General features: G+C 46.2%; 6 protein-coding genes across 6 annotated transcripts; 4 read left to right on the plus strand and 2 right to left on the minus strand.

Moving 5' to 3' along the window:
* Positions 1–2,395: 2,395 nt before the first annotated feature.
* On the plus strand, positions 2,396–3,573 carry DFJ58DRAFT_735753 (uncharacterized protein; the record flags this gene model as incomplete). The annotated part of the gene is made up of 3 exons (XM_041386685.1): positions 2,396–2,667; positions 2,718–2,772; positions 3,196–3,573. 3 exons carry the CDS (start codon positions 2,396–2,398, stop codon positions 3,571–3,573), a joined length of 705 nt encoding a protein of 234 aa, XP_041236299.1.
* A 784-nt stretch (positions 3,574–4,357) lies between these two features.
* Positions 4,358–6,221, minus strand: DFJ58DRAFT_847559 (uncharacterized protein; the record flags this gene model as incomplete). Its single annotated transcript, XM_041393484.1, has 8 exons — positions 4,358–4,564; positions 4,594–4,668; positions 4,978–5,054; positions 5,100–5,118; positions 5,178–5,231; positions 5,452–5,642; positions 5,663–6,073; positions 6,122–6,221. 8 exons carry the CDS (start codon positions 6,219–6,221, stop codon positions 4,358–4,360), a joined length of 1,134 nt encoding a protein of 377 aa, XP_041236300.1.
* Positions 6,222–6,522: 301 nt separating this feature from the next.
* DFJ58DRAFT_847560 (uncharacterized protein) lies at positions 6,523–8,738 on the plus strand (the record flags this gene model as incomplete). Its single annotated transcript, XM_041393485.1, is given in 10 exon segments — positions 6,523–6,660; positions 6,716–6,913; positions 6,944–7,054; positions 7,076–7,216; positions 7,271–7,375; positions 7,395–7,538; positions 7,580–7,634; positions 7,886–8,457; positions 8,510–8,589; positions 8,633–8,738. The coding sequence occupies 10 exon segments, from the start codon at positions 6,523–6,525 to the stop codon at positions 8,736–8,738; spliced, it is 1,650 nt and encodes a 549-aa protein (XP_041236301.1).
* Positions 8,739–10,450: 1,712 nt separating this feature from the next.
* DFJ58DRAFT_735758 (uncharacterized protein) lies at positions 10,451–11,603 on the plus strand (the record flags this gene model as incomplete). The annotated part of the gene is made up of 4 exons (XM_041386686.1): positions 10,451–10,637; positions 10,822–10,889; positions 10,934–11,107; positions 11,160–11,603. 4 exons carry the CDS (start codon positions 10,451–10,453, stop codon positions 11,601–11,603), a joined length of 873 nt encoding a protein of 290 aa, XP_041236302.1.
* A 1,443-nt stretch (positions 11,604–13,046) lies between these two features.
* DFJ58DRAFT_735759 (uncharacterized protein) lies at positions 13,047–14,035 on the plus strand (the record flags this gene model as incomplete). Its single annotated transcript, XM_041386687.1, has 2 exons — positions 13,047–13,107; positions 13,161–14,035. The coding sequence occupies 2 exons, from the start codon at positions 13,047–13,049 to the stop codon at positions 14,033–14,035; spliced, it is 936 nt and encodes a 311-aa protein (XP_041236303.1).
* A 1,083-nt stretch (positions 14,036–15,118) lies between these two features.
* On the minus strand, positions 15,119–16,760 carry DFJ58DRAFT_908650 (calcium-dependent phosphotriesterase; the record flags this gene model as incomplete). The annotated part of the gene is made up of 5 exons (XM_041395119.1): positions 16,483–16,760; positions 16,061–16,429; positions 15,776–16,011; positions 15,573–15,725; positions 15,119–15,410 (listed from the first exon to the last, which is right to left on the minus strand). Exons 1-5 carry the CDS (start codon positions 16,555–16,557, stop codon positions 15,119–15,121), a joined length of 1,125 nt encoding a protein of 374 aa, XP_041236304.1. The 5' UTR covers positions 16,558–16,760.
* Positions 16,761–19,267: the final 2,507 nt, after the last annotated feature.

Raw genomic sequence — 19,267 nt, forward strand, 5'->3', positions numbered from 1 at the left:
AATAAGAATCAAAGCGGATCTGTGGACTGGACGACGGATATGTTCATCGGATCTGGATCGGATCTGAGGTCCGGATCATCAGATCTGTAACCGGATATATGGTATATGACACCCATTTCAAATAGCTGTATATCTGTGGTGGCGGCTTCAGGGCATGTGCAATACTTGACAACATAAGTATGCACTCTGGACTTGTCAACTATTGTTGTTATTGTCTTGCTGTTCCAGATGAATGGCACACCGGTGGGGAGATTGTGAGCCTCCTTTGTGAATCGCACACCAGTTGGTTCTTCATCCAATGTGCTATCAGTGTCCGAGTCATGGGTATCTTCGGGCCCTCCATTGGCAAAAAATCCCGCCTCCCCTAGGTCATCATCCCATGGGCAAGGATTTACACAGTGCCCTAACCAGATCACCAATTCAGTCTTGACCAAGCAAGATTCCTTGAAGAAGGAACCTGTCCATTGGCTGATCCAATGGAAGGGAAGTCTGTTGTGCTGGATTCTGCAACAATTTGTGCAATAGAGGGGCTCACTGAAGCACCCATGACATTTATGGACACCATCTGTCCCACAGATGATACAGGACCTATTTGATGGAACCTCCCTCTCAAGAAGTATGTTAAGATATGTCCTGGTCTTAGGCACCCATTGTTGAATATAGTCATTTTGACTCTTGAATGAAGATCAGTGCAGAACTGAAGGCCAAGCATGTGGTAGGCTTACCAGTGACTTCGGGAGCTGCAGTGGAGTTGCTCCAAGATCATCAAAACAGTCATCACCCCCCACGGTACAGCATATCATAAGATGCTTGCTTTACAGGGGACTTTGTAGGTGTAGGTGGAACTGATCTTCTTATCTTAGGTCTCTCCACCCATTTCCCTACCACCCTCCGAGTCCAATGTGTCTTCTTCCATTCAACAACCAAATACTTGTTTTTTGATGTCCACTCTTGGACTCTAGAGCCTCCCATTCCTCTTACCTGTAATGTATGGCAATATAAAAGTTCTTTGGGGCAAGCAATGATGCTTATGCTCATTGAAATTATCATCTAGAAATACATAATATCAACTGTATTATAGGATCCTGAACCGAGCTGAACCGAGCAGTGCCCATAAGGCATATCTTGACTATTTTCAACTCTTCCGCCCTTCATATCATCGTACACAACACAACATGGTAAGAAGTGAATCTCCTATTGTTGTTGCACAGTCAAAGAAGGTTTCTTTGGACAAGGCAGGAGTCATGGTCCTTGTCATATACCATATATCTGGTTACAGATCCGATGATCCAGATCTCAGATCCAATCCAGATCCGATGAACATATCCGTCGTCCAGTCCACAGATCCGCTTTGATTCTTATTTCATTTCCTGTTTCATATAACTCTAACTATCGTTCATCTCCTTTCGGTATTCCTGTACACCGGTATACCGGTTATCCTTTACTTCCGCTTTGCTTACTGATCCGCTACACTTACGAATCCGCTTTTACTTGTACTTCATTCCCGGTTCATGATTTGTGATCCATCCGACTTACCAATACGCTCCACTTAGACTTTGCTTATACTTTCGTACGTAGCCTTGCACCTTTGCTTATTGATCATTCCGTTAGCTATCCATAGTATATAAACCTTTGTATATGCGCTGTAGTAGATCAGTTCGAATATCATCTTAGATTGCACTCATTCCCTCTGGACTCTAAAGTCCCTCTGTTATCCGTCCGGACTTGAGTATGCTACTCTTGTCTACTCCGAGACTTAGGATAGATTCCTATAGTCTACATATCCGCCTCTGTCTTCGGACAGTCCTCACCCGTTAGTTTCTAGTCCGGATCCGATCCGGATTAGCCGTTACTCTATATGTTCGATATCCGGAAGTCTTAACGGATCCGTTGCAATACTTATCCGTTGCAATACAAGACTTATCCGTTACAATACTTAACCGTCTCACTAGACGCGATACTTTAGCTCTCTGAAATAAGGGGCAAGACTCGGGAAAGGGGCACAGCGCACGAGCTGAGGCCGAAGCCCTTCGGATCCGATACTACTTGAGTACGGTCTTAACAGTCCTCAGGGCTCACCTAGAGGACTGGAAGTCTGTCAAAGGAAAAGAATGATCCAGGGTGTTGGTTGCCATCCACAAGGAAGCCTCACTCCAAGCTCCAGTCAAGGAAAAGCCTTATTGAAAGCTCGAAAAAAGATATGTGACAGCTTATATACATGTCTAAAACATCCAAGCATTGATCACATCCATGACAGACTTACAAGTAGTGGCTGCAGAACAACTCTCACTGGAAACAAGCTCCAAAGTCCCTCATCAAGTATGGCAGGCATTGGACTGCTTGGAAAGTCTTAGTTCATACCCACAATGCCCTCATCCGAGAGGAGACAGGGGAAATGGCTAGCAGTGAAGGAATGATCGGCAAATGGCCAAAGGCTGCAAAGACCATTATTAATCATTTGTCAGCGGAGGAGAAGGAGGAAGCCCAAGCCATGGCAGAGAAGTGGGACAATGAGGCGGCACCACCCGAAGTCCAGGCCCAGGTCACTGAGACCAAAGGAGCCAACATGATTGAGCATTTTGCCATGGAAATGTTCAAGAAAGCCAGTATGAGAGTCTTTGTGCTGTCCGCATGGAAGAACAGGAAAGGCAAACTGATGTTGGGAGGGTATGTGTCTCTCTGGTCCATTGCTGATGTGCCTAATTTGACTATTGCAGCCATGACTTCAATGATCAATTTGCAAACGGCAAAAGCTTTATGAAGACAAGGAAAGTATATTTATGCCGGAATGGCAGGAATATGTAGGCAAGCAATTTGGTGAGAAACTGTTGCTCAGGCTCCCGGAAGACATGCTGAGAACAGATGTCCAGATGCTGAGGAAAGCAAAGAGCCCCAGATAGTTATGTCAAAGAAAAGAGTAACCCGAAAACTCATTGAACTTGAGGAAGATACCAATGGGTGGCCAACCTTGCCAGATACAACAGGATGGAAATGTGCCGAGCAACATCACATGATATGATCATTCTTGACCAAGCTTTATAGTACGTGGTCGGCTTCTGTACATGGGACACCATGCTGACTAGAGTAGGAATGTGTGGCAGAGAAGATAACATGAAGGCGGTGGTTCCCTGGGGAGATATAATGTGAAGCCAAACGTCATTCTTTGATAGCACCCAATGACCCACCAGTGTGCAGTTCAAAGAACCATCCAAAATGGATAAAGCAGACGCAACTACCCTTTTGGAATTCTGGTTCACCTGCCAAGAAAACAATATTCAACCACCATTTGCATTCAAGGCATGGCAAGATTCTGATGGCGAGATCCATGAGGCAGCTGTACACCCATCGCTGGAACATCAGCGCTATTGTGGGAGTGGCAAACTAATGCCAAAGGACATAGCCAATCGCCATCACTCAGTCAGTTTGAACGACCCAGGGAGGAATTCTGACACAGGCGCTGGCAGCGATGAGCTGTCAAGTTCAAACGGTGAGGGTGCACTGTCCATCAGTGAGAGGGAAAGTATTTCCCCACCTCGCCCAACCAGGCCGCTGAAGGATCTTCAACTCAGCTGAGGGTGCAGCTGATATAATTGTTGAAGGGAGGAAAATATGAGTGCGATATGTTCGTCCCTTAGGGGAAGCGGAGAAAGCAAATATCCACTGGTCAACTCTAGGGGGAATGCGCAAAGCGCGTGATAAGGCGAAAGCGCGGGAACAAAGGCGCTATAGGCGCGCGAAGCGCGGGAAAGTCGCGCGTCGAAAAGCGGAACTGGGTGAAAGCGGTATGCGAGCGATAGTGAGATGTTAAGACGTGTACTGAGATGCTGATAAGACAACTGATGCGGATATGGCCACTAGAGCTAACTGCTACTAGGGCTTGCGATGATTTATTCAAAACATAATAAAAACTCGGAGATGGTGACTGTCTATGATGATGGTGGTCCGTGGTAATGTGTGTTGTGTTGTGTAAAAAATGTGTAATGAAAAAATGTGTACCAAGTGAAAATAAACATGGTACGATGTTGAAATAAATGATAAATGGAGAAATGCATACCTGGGAACTTGGTTGGACATGGGAAAACACAGTGGGAAGTCAGGCGCCCTATAGCGCTTAGGCGCGGGAAAATTCGCCTAAAGCGCGCGCAAGTCGCGGAAGTGTCGCCTATGTCGCGGAAGTGTCGCCTATGTCGCGTGCGTCGCGCAAACGTCGCGTTTATCGCGCAAGTGTCGCGTTGCATGCATATTACTGTAGACTCGACCTATGTTGCAATATATGCCATTGTGAGGCTACTCAGGATCGAGTCTCTACACCGCCAAAGTCAAAAGGTACTCAATCACGCCGGAAGGCAACTTAGGCTCAGGTTGGCACTGTCAATGTTCCGGCAGTTGCTGGTTCTGGCAATGCAAGGTGGCCTGCAGAGTTGAAGAACACTTCAAAGGAAATAGGAACATCATTGGGTGCATGCACAAGAAGCAATGGGGCTGCAACAACACCCAACAGGAGTGAAACGCCGAGCTGCCGATCCCGTGAGTGATACTCCTGCAAAGAGAACCAGGAGTAAAGCTACTGCAAGGAAGTAAATATTGATTTACATATTGGTTCATATTGTAATTATAATATGTCTGTTCAATAACAAGCTTCGCCGGAATGCATTGCAAACATTGAATCTGCAGAATGCAGGCCAGTTTCAAGAGAGCAAGAGAGTATTGCCAATGCAATCATTGCCGATAACAGTCATGAATTGAGTGGCAAACATCTACAGGGATACAAATACAATATGGTGTAACTACTGGCTGCCAGAGGACTTGCTTTCTGCATTCTCAACTTCTCTTGAGAGGGACGATACAGCTGGAACAATACGTGCATGGACTGTCACAATCTTATGGAGGTTGATCAAATCAGCCGGGTGAAGATGCGTGTCAACCAATCTCTGGTCTTGCACAACACCGACAATAAGATGTGGTTGGTTTGCAAACCTCTGGCGATGTGGGCTGCCACAACTCATCACTGGGGCCAACTACAATGCCAAACATCTGCCTTGCAAGTGCATCAACTGTTCAAGATCAGCAAAGCAACATTGTGGTGCAGGGTCACTTACATTCATCTCCCTTGAGATGCTGGATGATGTCCATCGCCGCCCTCTCAGCATTGCCGATCACAGTTTGGAGGGCCGGACCAGGTTGTGATCCACCAGCAGGAGTGGAGGTTCATTTTGGCAGTTCCAGCTGTCCTGCAGTGTTGGGCAGTGGCTGAGCAGTGTATGTTACTGGCGGAGTGGTTGCTGTATCTGGTGATGTGGATGGGGCACTTGCGGTGATGGGGACCAGTTTCCAATTTCCTACCCTTGCTGGAGAAACACTACAATCAAATTGGAATGCTGGGGAGACTGGTGAAATTTTTGAAATGCAATTGATGTAAGAAATTTCTTACATTCATTGGACATATCATACCCAACATGATGAGAGTTGGAGGCCACAGTTGACTGCGGTGCCAGCGGGTTCATTGGGGTTGTGGAGCAAGCAGGGCATTGCCAACCAAAGTTCATTGGTTGGGGTGTCGGTGTTGGTGTAATTGATCTTAGCGATCTTGAATTCATCTCCATTCCAAAGTTGAATGGCCCCAGAACCGGGGATGATGGTGACTGTTCGGGTTTGTGTTCACTGGCAAACCCAAAGTTAAATTTGAGCGGTGCCACTGTCACTGCCGGCGGCGTGGCTGCTTTTGTAGGTGTGAACCCAAAGTTGAACTTGCATGGTGGCATTGCAGTGAGCTCATCTTGTATCGCAGGCAGCATGTCTGTGTTGGTTGGCATGAATCCAAAATTGAACTTGCTTTGAGCAGTTGCAGTAGGTGCAACTGGCACTGCTCGCGGTGTGTCTGTGTTTGTGGGCAGGAACCCAAAGTTAAACTTGCTTTGGGGAATTGCAACAGGGGTATCCGGCACTGCTGGCGGCATCTTTACATTTGCACTACTGAAACCAAAGTTGAACTTTGATTGTGATGCTGCAGGTATATCCACCAGAGTACTCTCCCTTGGAATGGCTGCTGGCTTATGAAAGCCAAAATTCATAGCTAGAAGTTTGTGATTATTAAACCCCAGTATCATAAGAAAACACTTACATTGCTGGGTCTCACCGCCGGTAGATGACACATGGAGAGACTCTTCATTGGTGTCCATTGGTACATTGAAACGAACATGGCGGTGATGTGGTTGTGACATGATTTATGATGCAGTATCAGAAGTATCAAATGGAAGATATGTAGTAACATCCGACAGTCAGCATTATATATCTTGTTTGTAGTGGCCATCAGCAGGGTTTAAACATTGCCCAAGACAATGGCTTTCTTCATGAGAAACTTGGCACATGTGTCGAAACATGGCCTTCTCTAACCTCATGGTGCCGGTACCTTTGCCAATAAAGTTTCTTGACTTCAAATTTCAATTGCTTCCATCCATTATATATTCCCAATGATTTCCCTCATCTTTATCCCCTCTTTTACATCCATAGTTTGTGCTCAGCATGCCATCCTCAGATGTGTCCAATCAGGCTCTTGGTCATGCTGCTGCCGAGGTTGTGCAGATCCTTGCTAGAGCGTTACAGTGGAAGAAAGGTTGTGCCGGCCATTTGTTCATGGTGATGGAGATGGCAAATATCATGGTTAGGATGTCCTCATTAGTCATGTGCTATTTCCTAAAGTAGAGTAGTTTTCCAGTATTTGCCGAGCATGGGACAAGCAGCGACAAAGATCTCCCTGGTGTTGCTCTCAGCAGCCATGGAGTTAATGGAGTATTGGGATCCCATTGGATGCACATCATTTGTCACAATGCCAGTATGGAAAAACATTGTGATGGGCACGCAATTTTGTGATCCCGGCAGCACAATCTACACTCCCATCAACAGTCCCATCGCCGTCATTAGAGCCTGTGCCCTGCCGGACTAGTACAGCCACCGCAGGTCCGCCGGTGCCATCGCACGGCACATCATCAAAGCCAAGCCAGTGCTCAGAAAGAAAAAGGTTGACCTCAATTTGGCTAGTGATGGGATTGAAATTGTTGATGAGGAGCCGGCCTAGGATAGGGTGGTCGCTGATGTTACAAGCACTTCAGATGGCAAACAGAAAGGCAAGATTGTACCCTCAGAGGAACTTGAAAGTGACATGTCAATGGACAGATCACTCACCAATGTGATTTTGAAAGCTGATGTTAAAGGAAAGGTAAAGGAAGTAGTTTCGCTGGATGATATGGTAGAAGACTGTGGCCACATGCAGTCATGGCAGAAGAGACCCAGGGATGCCAGTGGCAGCAGGCCGCCAGTGAAACAGACTGTCACTTCCAGTCTCCCGGATGACGCCACCCCCCCAATGGAGGCCCTGGTTTGATGATTCTCTTGAGCTCCCTGTTGCTGAAACTGCCATCATCGGCAAGAAGCACAAGAGTGGTCATCAACAAAGCATGTCCATTGACCAACAGGAAGGAATGGCCAAGCATGGTGTCAGCAATGCCAAGGATGCTGCTCTAACAGAGGATATTACTGCAGTATGAGTCTGAAGTCGCAATCATTGGATGTTCTAACTCAGAGTAGAAAAGTGCAGGGCCAGAGTTTGAGCCGCCATGTACCACATGTCAGCATAAGTAAGTGATTGAAGAGATTGATCGTGATCCTTATTAATGAGTCAGGTCACTTGTCTGTAGGCAAGGATACGGTCTGGTCACAATACTTAGAGCTTGTGCCTGATGTTTGTCCAAGAAATCGAAATGTTCACACTTAGAGCACCCACCTAAGATCAAATAGGATCACTCCCTCATCACGCCAGTGCACGGGCACCAGCCCAAGATGAAGGTGATTTTCTCTACTGAAGTTTTGCATACACTATCAATCATAGATATGCTGGTGCCAGATACCAATGGTGCTGGGCAGGCTGCACCACCCGCACTTTCTGTCCCTCCTATTGCCACACTCTCACTTGTTCTGCCTTCAATGCCTCCAGCAAGGAACCAGATGGGAACATGGGCTGCTGAAATAAGACATTCCGCAATCGCCGAGGAATTGGAGATGGATGTGTCAGGGGATGCAGTCATGAAGGAGTTACATGCAATGACCTTGGAGGTCAAGGAAAACTCAGTGTCGCTCTTAGAGAAGAATGAAGATCTACAGGCCAGCATAAATGCCCTCAAAATGGAGGTGGCTGTACTCAAGGGTTGTAACACCGCTGCAACTGAGCTTCTTGAAGCCATGAAAGTTCGCCTTGCTGCCCATGACACCGATATCCAAACTCTGGATGGCATGCGCACTGAGCTCGCCGCATTACAAGAGGATGTTAAAGCAGTGCAAGCTGAATCAAGGACTCGAGAGGAACAGCTCCAAGCTGCAGAGGCGAAATTGGCTTTGCAATCATGTACCACTGCTGTTCTACAGGATGCCTATGAGGCACTTTGGCAACACGTTGTCTCCAATGTGTCCATATCTCCCCCCCTTTCACTCAAACCATGTTCATTCCTAACCCCAGTTACGGTACATCCTACAACCAAGGTTTTACACCGGCTCAGGTCCAGGCAATGGAATGAATGCTCTTGAACTTCACTCCAGGTCTGTCCACAGTTGGTGGACCATCTGTCGCCAATTCCACCAGGAACTCTGGATTGAATGATGTTGCTGGCTCTTCAAATCAGGCCACTGGTAGTTCTGAAGCAGGACAAGTCTTTAGTGAATTGGCATCTGGAATGGGTCCAAACTAGACCGATTTCTGCTCATCCATGTCTCTATTGCCATGTGTACTTCAATATACTTGAGTGAGGCGGTGTTTTAGGAAGCAGGATCATTTTACGTACATTTGTCTGGATGTTTGGGAGCCGCTGGTGACTTACAGTATGTGCTGAACTTTCACGTAGATTCATCACACTGTTTCTTGTCCCTCACATTGATTGCCAGCCAAGCGGTGCAGAACGATGTTCATGTGCTCGACCTCCCTGTAAATTCAGTGTAGTTCTGCCAATTGAAGTGTTTTTCTGATGGTTTCTTTCATGCTTCTGAGCACCCGCTGCTGTTAAGACCGTACTCAGTAGTATCGGATCCGAAGGGCTTCGGCCTCAGCTCGTGCGCTGTGCCCCTTTCCCGAGTCTTGCCCCTTATTTCAGAGAGCTAAAGTATCGCGTCTAGTGAAACGGATAAGTATTGCAATGGATCCGTTAAGACTTCCGGATATCGAACATATAGAGTAACGGCCAATCCGGATCGGATCCGGACTAGAAACTAACGGGTGAGGACTGTCCGAAGACAGAGGCGGATATGTAGACTATAGGAATCTATCCTAAGTCTCGGAGTAGACAAGAGTAGCGTACTCAAGTCCGGATGGATAACGGAGGGACTCAGAGTCCAGACGGAATGAGTGCAATCTAAGATGATATTCGAACTGATCTACTACAGCGCATATACAAAGGTTTATATACTACGGATAGCTAACGGAATGATCAATAAGCAAAGGTGCGAGGCTATGTACGAAAGTATAAGCAAAGTCTAAGTGGAGCGTATTGGTAAGTTGGATGGATCACGAATCATGAACCGGGAATGAAGTACAAGTAAAAGCGGATTCGTAAGTGTAGCGGATCAGTAAGCATAGCGGATCAGTAAGCATAGCGGATCAGTAAGCAAAGCGGAAGTAAAGGATAACCGGTATACCGGTGTACAGGAATACCGAAAGGAGATGAACGATAGTTAGAGTTATATGAACAGGAAATGAAATAAGAATCAAAGCGGATCTGTGGACCGGACGATGGATATGTTCATCGGATCTGGATCGGATCTGAGATCCAGATCATCGGAATCTGTAACCGGATATATGGTATATGACAGCTGCAGTGGGAAATGATATGTCGGTGATCTTTCTTCTGGACATGCTTGGCCGCCACCTCCCTGGAGCGGCACTGGCCTTGTTCTGGACCGCCGCATAGGTTTGCTGCTGCCCCTCCCTGCAGATTCACCACAGTTCTGCCAATTGAAATGTTTGTCAATGGCATTTCAGTCACAAGCTCGTGCAGATTTGCCGCAGTTCCTCAACATTTCCTCAGCAACATTTCCATTACTTCTGGACCTGCTTGGGCTGCTGCCTGCTTTGTGCTAGACCACCACATAGGTTCGCTGCTGCCCCTCCCCACAGATTCACCGCAGTTCCGCCAATTAAAATGTTTGTCAAGGGCATTTCAGTCACAAGCTCCCACAGATTCGCCACAGTTCCAGAACATTTCCTCAGCAGCATTTCCATCACATGATTGCACAGGTCATCAGGACAGGTTTATAATGTTCACTGCTATCGCGCAGCTCGGGCATGTTGTTCTCATCACCGATGGCCTTGAACGATTTTATGTGATGATATTACGTCCCATCATTGGCACTCAATAAGTTGTACTAATAAAAGTCAGGACTGGTCTGTTTATCTTCTGTCCCTCACCCCATGAACCCCATTCCTGCTGACTGGGTGTTGGCTACAACTCATCTTGCCAGTGATTATGTCTACCACCAGTTCTGTGCTCTCATCAGAGTGAGGCCAAAGGTTCTTCCTCCAGCAGAGCTCAACTCCATCTTATTTATGGCTTGCTTTAATTTGGTGAGAATGCTTGCCGACGCATATCTGAATCCAGGTATGACTTTACTTTCATCCAGCGCCGGCTCTAAATTCCATCGGTGTTAGTTACGATCAACTTTGATATGGTCAGGTATTCAGAATCACTGCAGATGATGGAAACTGGCCTCAACCTTGGGCATGAAGAATCGCTCCTTGCCCGATTTCTGCTGGATTGGAAATTGTACTTGAATGGCCTGCAGTTGTCCTAGACAAATTTGGCGTCATTGTCCTGTGGTATCTCCCAGGAGCAATTGATCCAGCAATCCAGGTTGGTTTATACCACTCCCCTAACATCTTTGCTGACTGTTTTAGAATGATATGATGGTGGCGACCCTGATGATGTCAGGTCCTCTGGGTATGAGTGTCACCCGCAGTGGAGCGGACAAGAAATGGTACACACATGAGTCCAATTTTCAAAGCAGTCAACAAGGTCTTACCCCAGGATGCATTAATCTCTCTCCAGGATGGTTTTTACAAGCTCATCCAGTGAGTCAGCACTGGACAACATCACACACAGCATAGCCTTATTTCTTCACAGGCTCCAAAGTTTCATCCCGAAGTATCAGCAACCCTCAGAGTGTGTGGTTCATCTTTATGCCAGGCAATGCAGAGACCGGCGGCTCTTATTGCTGCTGCATTGAGAGTTATGCACCCCAGCCTATATTGGTCGTCATTGACAACGAAGCTGGGACTTAGTCTATGGGCAGACAATAATCAATTGGAGGAAATGGGAAATCGCCTGCGAGAATGGGTGTCTGTGTTTACAGCCCTCGCCGTCATGTGCAACCGGTGTTCACCCTTGCACCATGATACTCTGTCCCGAGCTCAGTGGTTTAATGTCATGACCAGTGTTGGCAATCATTCACCGGTGCGAATGCAGATGCCCAATATTGGCGTTGAAATCGCCTATAATTCAGGTGTTATGGTGGGTGCTTCAGGCAGAATTGTTAGGCATGGCATGGATAAGGTGGATGGTGATTGAGTAGGCTGGGTGTGGTACATGAGGGATGATATTCATCAATTTGTAGATGTACCCTGAGGTGACTACTCAAAGTACAAGTCAATTATCGCCAATGGCTTGTAATACTTGCATGTAGGGGTAGGGATGATATTCATCAATTTGTAGATAAACAAGTCAATAGTTCCAAATGCATTGTACCATGATAAGTGGGCTGGTCACCTTTCATCTGTGCTGCTCCTTCTGGCGGCTTGTATTCGGGCATGGGCAGTTGACCTCGGTGGTAATCGCAATGATTGTGCTAAGGCTTGCCATTGATATTTTGTATTGGTGGGCCTCTCTCACCTGTATCTATTCATTGGCTATGTGGGACGCTGGGCAGGCGTACACATGCATCTGCTATTTCACAAACCAATCTGTGGGCCCACCCATCTATCCCTATTAATATTTGTTGTCGGCGATCCCAACTTGTGTTACCGTCTTCATAGGTGCTGCCAGATGCTGGACCTATCATCCTGTACTGGTGATTTTACCAAACAACATATGGGCCCACCCTTCACTGTCGTATAACCATCTCACAGTATTAGGCTATATATCATAACACTACTATCCTGTACATTATAGTACCTTTAAAATGTGTAGACTGTGAGCCCATCCATTGGCCTTGGAGCCTGTCTATCTCTGGCCCACCCAGTATATAGGGGCATAATTCCACATGGGCCTGTCCCTTATATGAGAGGTATATTGTAATGTGGGCCCATGATGGGCTGACCCGACACCTGTAGAGGAATGTCAACTTGGGCTGTCCAATAAGTGTAGGGATACGTCACTGTATTATGTGGAAAGACTACACCTGGCAGGACGTCAACCAGCAAAATGCTATCCATGTTGCTTGGCCAGCATGCACAAGGCACCTGAGACCTAAAGGAAATTGAAGTATACCCGCAACTTCACTACGAGTCAAAAGTCAAGCCCTTAGTTTCTGATGATATCAAGGAGAATAAACTGGTACTACCTGATAAAAAGCTTCGTGCTGTCTGGCAACACACAAGTGAATGTTTTGCAAAGGAGCCAGAAGATGTGAAGGATGAGGTTCACGATGGGACAGTACATATTAATGCTGCCAGAAAGTTGGAATCAGTTGCAGTGGGGCAAGATTGAATAAAGGAGAAAATTTACTGGTAAGCAATTGTTTGTTTTGTCGGACTTCAACTGATTAATTCCTCACTGATCAAGCACAATTCAAGATTTGCCCATTGTGCTGGGTCAGATATTTGAAGAACTTTCGACTTTAACGGGAGGATGGCACTACTCACTTGTTATGGGTGGACCCAACCCTTTGTGCAAAGGCGATATCATGACATTGAGGTGCATTTTCTTACTATTACATTCACAAGAATTTGATGCATCACCATTGTTAGTTATCATCATGGTAAAACCCTGGAGGGTTTGAGCTTTAAGGTGTCAATGCCTAACTTCCACAAACAATTTTTATTACCGTTTGAAAGACACCTGGGTCGCATATATGGTATGTATCATCCTCAATTAGTTCATAGCATAACAACTGATTATTCTCAATAGGTTCTTCTGCAAATGGAACTTCAGTTCCTACATCCACATCCAGTTCTCCTCCTCCATCAACTACTGACCTCACTTCACCATCTGCACCTAGTTCGCCTCCTTTGTTGACCATGGACCTCATTCCAACATCCACACTCACTTTGTCTCTTCCTCCATCGACTACCAACCTTGCTGTACCAACTCCATCTCCTCCATCAACCATGGACCTCAATTCACTAGATGAACTGCCAGGCCAGCCAAGTGTCCCCCTGCTACCTAGGCAGGAGTTTAATACCTCTGGCCAGACACTTAATCCCATTCCTTTGATAAGGCAGCCCAAGGGATCCACACACATCTACAACACCAACTTCAACATTGTGCCACAATGGAACCAATGGCAACATTACCTGAACCCCAACCCATCTTATGCATCTCCCCATTCATCACCTCTAATGGATCTAGACTCACTGATCACATCTTGGAGAAGGGACTTTGTGGATGGCAGAAATATAACTTTGTCTGTTGCACTCCAAAGCGCCGCTGTTACACAGCCTCAAGTGTGTTCCCCATCACTCACATTGTTGACACTGGAGAGCACTCTGTTACCCCAGCCCTTACTCCCAGACTCGCCAGTTTTATCTTCAATCAATGTTGATGTGTTGCCTGTCCACGAGGCCACATTGGTGCATAATTCAGAGCCCTTGATATCCTCAGAACTCGTTGTCATGACACAAGCTAGATGCTCGGGACGCCCAAGACATCCTTTGACTCGAGCAACGGAGGCCAACAAAATTGGTGATGCCAGCTTGCAGCAAAGAACAAAGGCAGCACCTAAGAGGAAGCACAACACTGTGCAGCCCAGTGCTTTGGGGCTGAGGAAGAAGTCTCGGAAATGAAGAGGGCATCCAGCCATATAGATACCCACTTACTATACCTATATACTCATGTCAGTGATGTTAATATTGAGATTGTTTGGTGTCCAACGAGTCCTGCTACCTATTCCGAAGTCTAAATGACAATCTTAATGTTTGAACACTTCAACCACGGTATAGCAGGCAAGTCATCTATTAGCATTTTGCTGATCTACTGGTACCAGCTACAGCCTGGAACTGTAGCAGGTGATATATCACACTAACAAAGGTCACATTTGTGCGCCAACTCGAGGTGAACTGTAGTAAGTGATATATCATGCTACAAGGGTCATGCATTTGTGCACCAACACAAGGTTAATGATATATCACTGCAGGTGTAACACATTTTGCTGATATATCATGTGGGATGCTCCGGTATCAATTTAGAAAGCTGGATATATCACCTCCTACCTCACGGCGTGTGCCACGAGGTAGGAGGTGATATATCATGCACCAAACTTTTTTCTAACCTACTGGAGTTGATATATCACTTGACTGACAATTACGGGTATATCCTAGTATAAGAATGCCGAAGTATGTGATATATCATGATGCAAATAATATATATATATTAATTCAGTTTTTATGTCCTATGGAGAGATGTACTCAAATAATATTTTTTATTACACTTGCAAGGGGGTGATGATATATCATTTAAATGTGATGTATCATAATTTATGGCAGATGTGCTACCAATACAAGGCTGTGATGTATCATCTTCTTACTACAGTTGTAGTCAAAGGCCGGGATATATCATGTACCTTCTACAATGATAGGTAATTGATACAACATTATGACACTGTCGCCTGTTGAAGTACGCACAAAGGCAACCATTCCAATGCGCGAACCAAGCACTGGGCGGGGAGCATCAGGATTTAGCTGAACCATAGTCCTTGAAAATGTTTCCTAGAATAATCAGTGATGTGGACACAGGATAGTTCTGTCCAGCGTGTTTAAAACTTTCAAAGTTGAAAGCGCAAATATCACTGATCACGATGTTCACTGTATGGGGAATATCCTATCATACACATCAAATTCACAACAGGCATAGCGGTACACAGAAAGTTATCACGTGGCTAGAGTCATTCCATGAGCTTGAATGTTTGCCACATACATCGCTGTTTCCTCCAAAATAACAAGACCAGACTTAGTGAAGATCAGCTGGGATGTAGTGCTGTTTATGTAGAACTTTCCAATGAGCGTGCCTTCGTCATTCCAGACATGAATACCATCCCCGCAGCCGGCATAAACGTTTCCCTTGGTATCAAGCTGAATGCCATCTGGTCCACCGGAGTCAGCGTAGGCGAACACTCTACGGTTCGTGAATGACTGCGTCGTTGGGTCAACGTCAAACTGATAGCTTTAGAGTTTGCTTGAGTATCTGATTACCATCACGCGGAGGGAAACTCACATTGTGGCTGGAAAGGTCTGGTTCGTTCCAAGGAAGCCTCCAAAATACCCGTGTCGGTGCTAATGAGTTATTCCAGGATTGATCCACAGATGTGAGAAAATCCAAACTTACATGAAGGCAGTTTTTCCGTTGGGGGCGAATGCAATGCCATTTGGATGCACAAACTGGTCAGCGATAACTCTGACCTGCCCAGTGGACGGATCAAATCGGTATACCTGTGATGGTAGCATTGGTTCAGGACGGAAACCGCTAAGCCACCCGTAGCTGAAGAAGCCATTAGCATCGTACATATGATAATCTCATCGATTGCTCACGTGGGATCGGTGAAGAACATAATATCCGTGCCAGGGAAAATTTTGATATCATCAAGCGAGTTGAACTGCCTGCCTAAGAAGTTGTCCAGAATAACAGTGGTATTGTAGGGAGGGCTGGGATTGACGCGAACAACAGAAGGAGGAAGCAAAGCGCGACCTGAGGTGACGAACAGAAGGTCTCCCTTGTATGGACCTGTTCCCCCGTTGGCCATTTGGACATCATCGGAGAGGTTGAGCTGAAAGTCATGACGGTTAAGCATCAATGACCGAGCGGGAGCGACTCACTGTTTGCACCTGAATATTGACATCTCCGGTCGTAGAAGCCAGCGCTACGTCGACTTCTGTCATGTTGATCATGCTAACAACGCTGTTGTTATACCAGCCACTGTATGCAAGTACGCCACCACCAGAGCTCGCAAAGAAGACCAAGTTTAGATCTTGAACATAGATGGGTGCTTCATGGGCAAAAGCAAAGCCAGGATTCGAAGCAATTTTGCGAATGGTGGCAAATGGTCCGGTGATATCGAGGAATGAGCGGTCAAAGACCTGAATGAATGGTGGTGCAGTGTTGGTGGGGTTAAAGCCAATAGCGGACGAGTTGCGCCATTTTGTATAGTTTGCTCCCACATCATTGTACAGTAGAGGGTCGATGTACTGCGAGGCAGACGTTCAGATGTGACACTGCAGAATTGCAATTGTCGACGCACAACTGCTCCAGGCGGCGACGCTGTCGCGGCAGCAAGTGCGACAGCCAGAATCGCACCCACTGATGATTTTGTCATTGTTTGATTCGGGCTCGGATGAGCTACTAGTTTCCCAATCTTGTTTCCTGACTCGGATTTCAGGGATGGTTGACGGTCCCACTTTTATAGTCTTGATAGTAATGCTAGCTCTGTTATCACCTCGAGCGTTCTCAAAGTAGCCCGACAGTACGCAATGATAAGTTCATTTCCGAATTTCAAAGATGGGCCGGCCTATCGACGTCATGACCATTACTAGTAAATGATAATGATCTCTTCGATGCCAGCTGAGAGCAATATTACATACCGCACGGGATCAGGAAATTCAGATAAGTTGTTCCTTCTACATTCACCGGACGGTAGCCAGCCGCTGATTATGTAATCTAGCGCGATCAGTCGGTCGGGGGGGGAAAAGAAACCTTGTCAAGCATCATATAATACTAATGGACAACTATGCGAGACTCGAGTTGCAGATTCGGACGGCGACGCGATACTTAGATGCACAAGACACGTGATAGCCAGTGGTTGAAAATATGGTCGTGTGAAGGCTGTGAAGGGGACAGCGCGCCGCTGCGAAAAGGCTATCAGACTCGAAGTCGGAGGTCTCGCGAAGGGGTCCACGGTGAGTCTGTAGCTCTCTGGCCACCTACCAGTATTGACTCGGATACATTTCAGGAGTCTTATCTTGCACAAAAAGATGTGCTTGGGTGCAGCATCAAGTGAGTAATGTTGCCATAATTCTCATGATGAAGCAGCTTAAGGCTTATCGATTGATCTGCAGTGCATTGCAAGTATTCCACAACGACGATGCATTACTGAGTGATCCTTCGATGCCAATCTTCCCATGATTGTGTATCGCTTTGTCCAGCTTTACTATTCGGTGGATTTTCGATCTGATCTTGCCAGCTAAATCTAGGAAAAACATTGAGATGAGATACCTGATCATTTTGCTTGCGCTGGCGAGGTTTGGGCGATATAGTATTCAAGGCACGGCTAAGCAACGACCGAGCCGGTTCCATGAGACGACGTTCTGGAGCTAAAGTCAGAGTTCAAAACAAACACTGTGAAGGACGCTCTTGAAGGAGGAAAATTCCGAAAAGCGGCAGTCAGCGGTATTCCTGCCAAAGGCACTCCCTTCCATCACCACGTACGCGTACTCAACTGCTCGACATGGCATGTGCGAAGAGTAGGATCAATTTCATGAAGCTGATTGTAAGGAGAGCATTTCTCGGTATGTCTTCCCTTCCCTACTACCCACTTGTCTTACTACTATTCATTTTCAAGGCCTTTCTCGTCGAGATGAGCACACTTTCCACCAATTTGGAACATCCACTTGCTCCTTCGTCACCTAGCTCATCGACGCTTCCCAGAGCCATATTTGAAAGTTCCACTCGTCCTCGAATTCCAACTCGATGTTTGACACTCTTGTTTCAGCATCTGTGTCTGTCCTCCCTGAATAGGTCATCCACTTCGACCCTCGTAAGTTCCCATGACATGCACGTGGATGCGGAAGGTAATCTGTTCAAGACATCTTCGGACTTCCGCTCATCGCGTCCCAGATGTCCCATTCCGATTTGTACTACCTCCCACTTCTTTGTACGATTGCCCTTATCACCTCACACGTCGACCATGTCCTATGACAGGAAACTGCATATGACACATAATATACTTGTGGTCGCATTTTATTAGCGTGTACACCAATTGGAAGAAAGGTTATGGATGTTGTGATTGAGCATCAGTAACCTTGAGAGAAAACGTCTTCACAAGTACTTGGGCGCTGTTCAAATCTGTGTTAGTACATCTACGATCTTCTATGAAGCAATGCTAAGAACACCCTGGATATTGCACTAGCACGTTGCCAAGACCACGAACAGTTCTCCGATCGATGTTTTGCAGCGTTCAAACATTCCGCCGACGGACCGCGCGAGTCACTGCTTTGCGATTTCATGAAGAACTTCTACCTTGATCCCATCGATCGGTATCCTGCTGGAATTCATGCTGAAATATCTGCTTGGATCAATCAGATATCATCCCTCAAACCCAGTGAGAATTGACTGTGCCCGAATAGGGCTGAATATATTGAGATGCGCGTTCGAGAGACAGAGCACATACGACCGCATTTCGCCCGATATCCGGACTCACAGCATATTTTCTATAACATCAGGGAAAACCTCCGCCAGGAAATTCACCGAAATATTCAAACTCGAGCTTAAAACGGTTTGAATTCCAGGAAATGTAGTATTTTCACAGAAATCATTGTATTTCAGAAGAATGTAGACGATTCTACTAGTCGGATAATAGTTAAATAAGCATGCCTGTCACTGAACGAGTTTACGAAGAAGGTAGAACAAAGCTCCAAAACGGTACTACTGGTCCATTCACGAGGTGCTACAGGGCCGAATTTTGGAATAAGATGCATCATGTACACTCCTGCGAATATCAGAAATGTCAATGATGCTTGCCAGACGCTCTCCATTACGAATGAGGTGGGAAATTTTATACAAACCATGGTTTGCTTCAGGTTGCCTGAATGGCGTGAACCATTCCACATAAGCAAAGTGGGTAGGTAAATTTCAAATGTGCGAAATAAGGCAGCTGTAGCCTGACTTGTCAACGTGAAGACGATGCGGACTTGTGCAAGTTGTTTATATTCCAATTACTTATAACGAAAACCTTCATATATCGGCATATAAAAATTAAATATGATGATATCTGCAGCTGTCCTCTGATGCAGTCCCTCTTAACCTTACAT

This window comes from Suillus subalutaceus (genome assembly GCF_016647625.1).
Source record: "Suillus subalutaceus strain FC151 chromosome Unknown DFJ58scaffold_229, whole genome shotgun sequence".
In the NCBI taxonomy this organism is placed as follows: Eukaryota; Fungi; Basidiomycota; class Agaricomycetes; order Boletales; family Suillaceae; genus Suillus; species Suillus subalutaceus.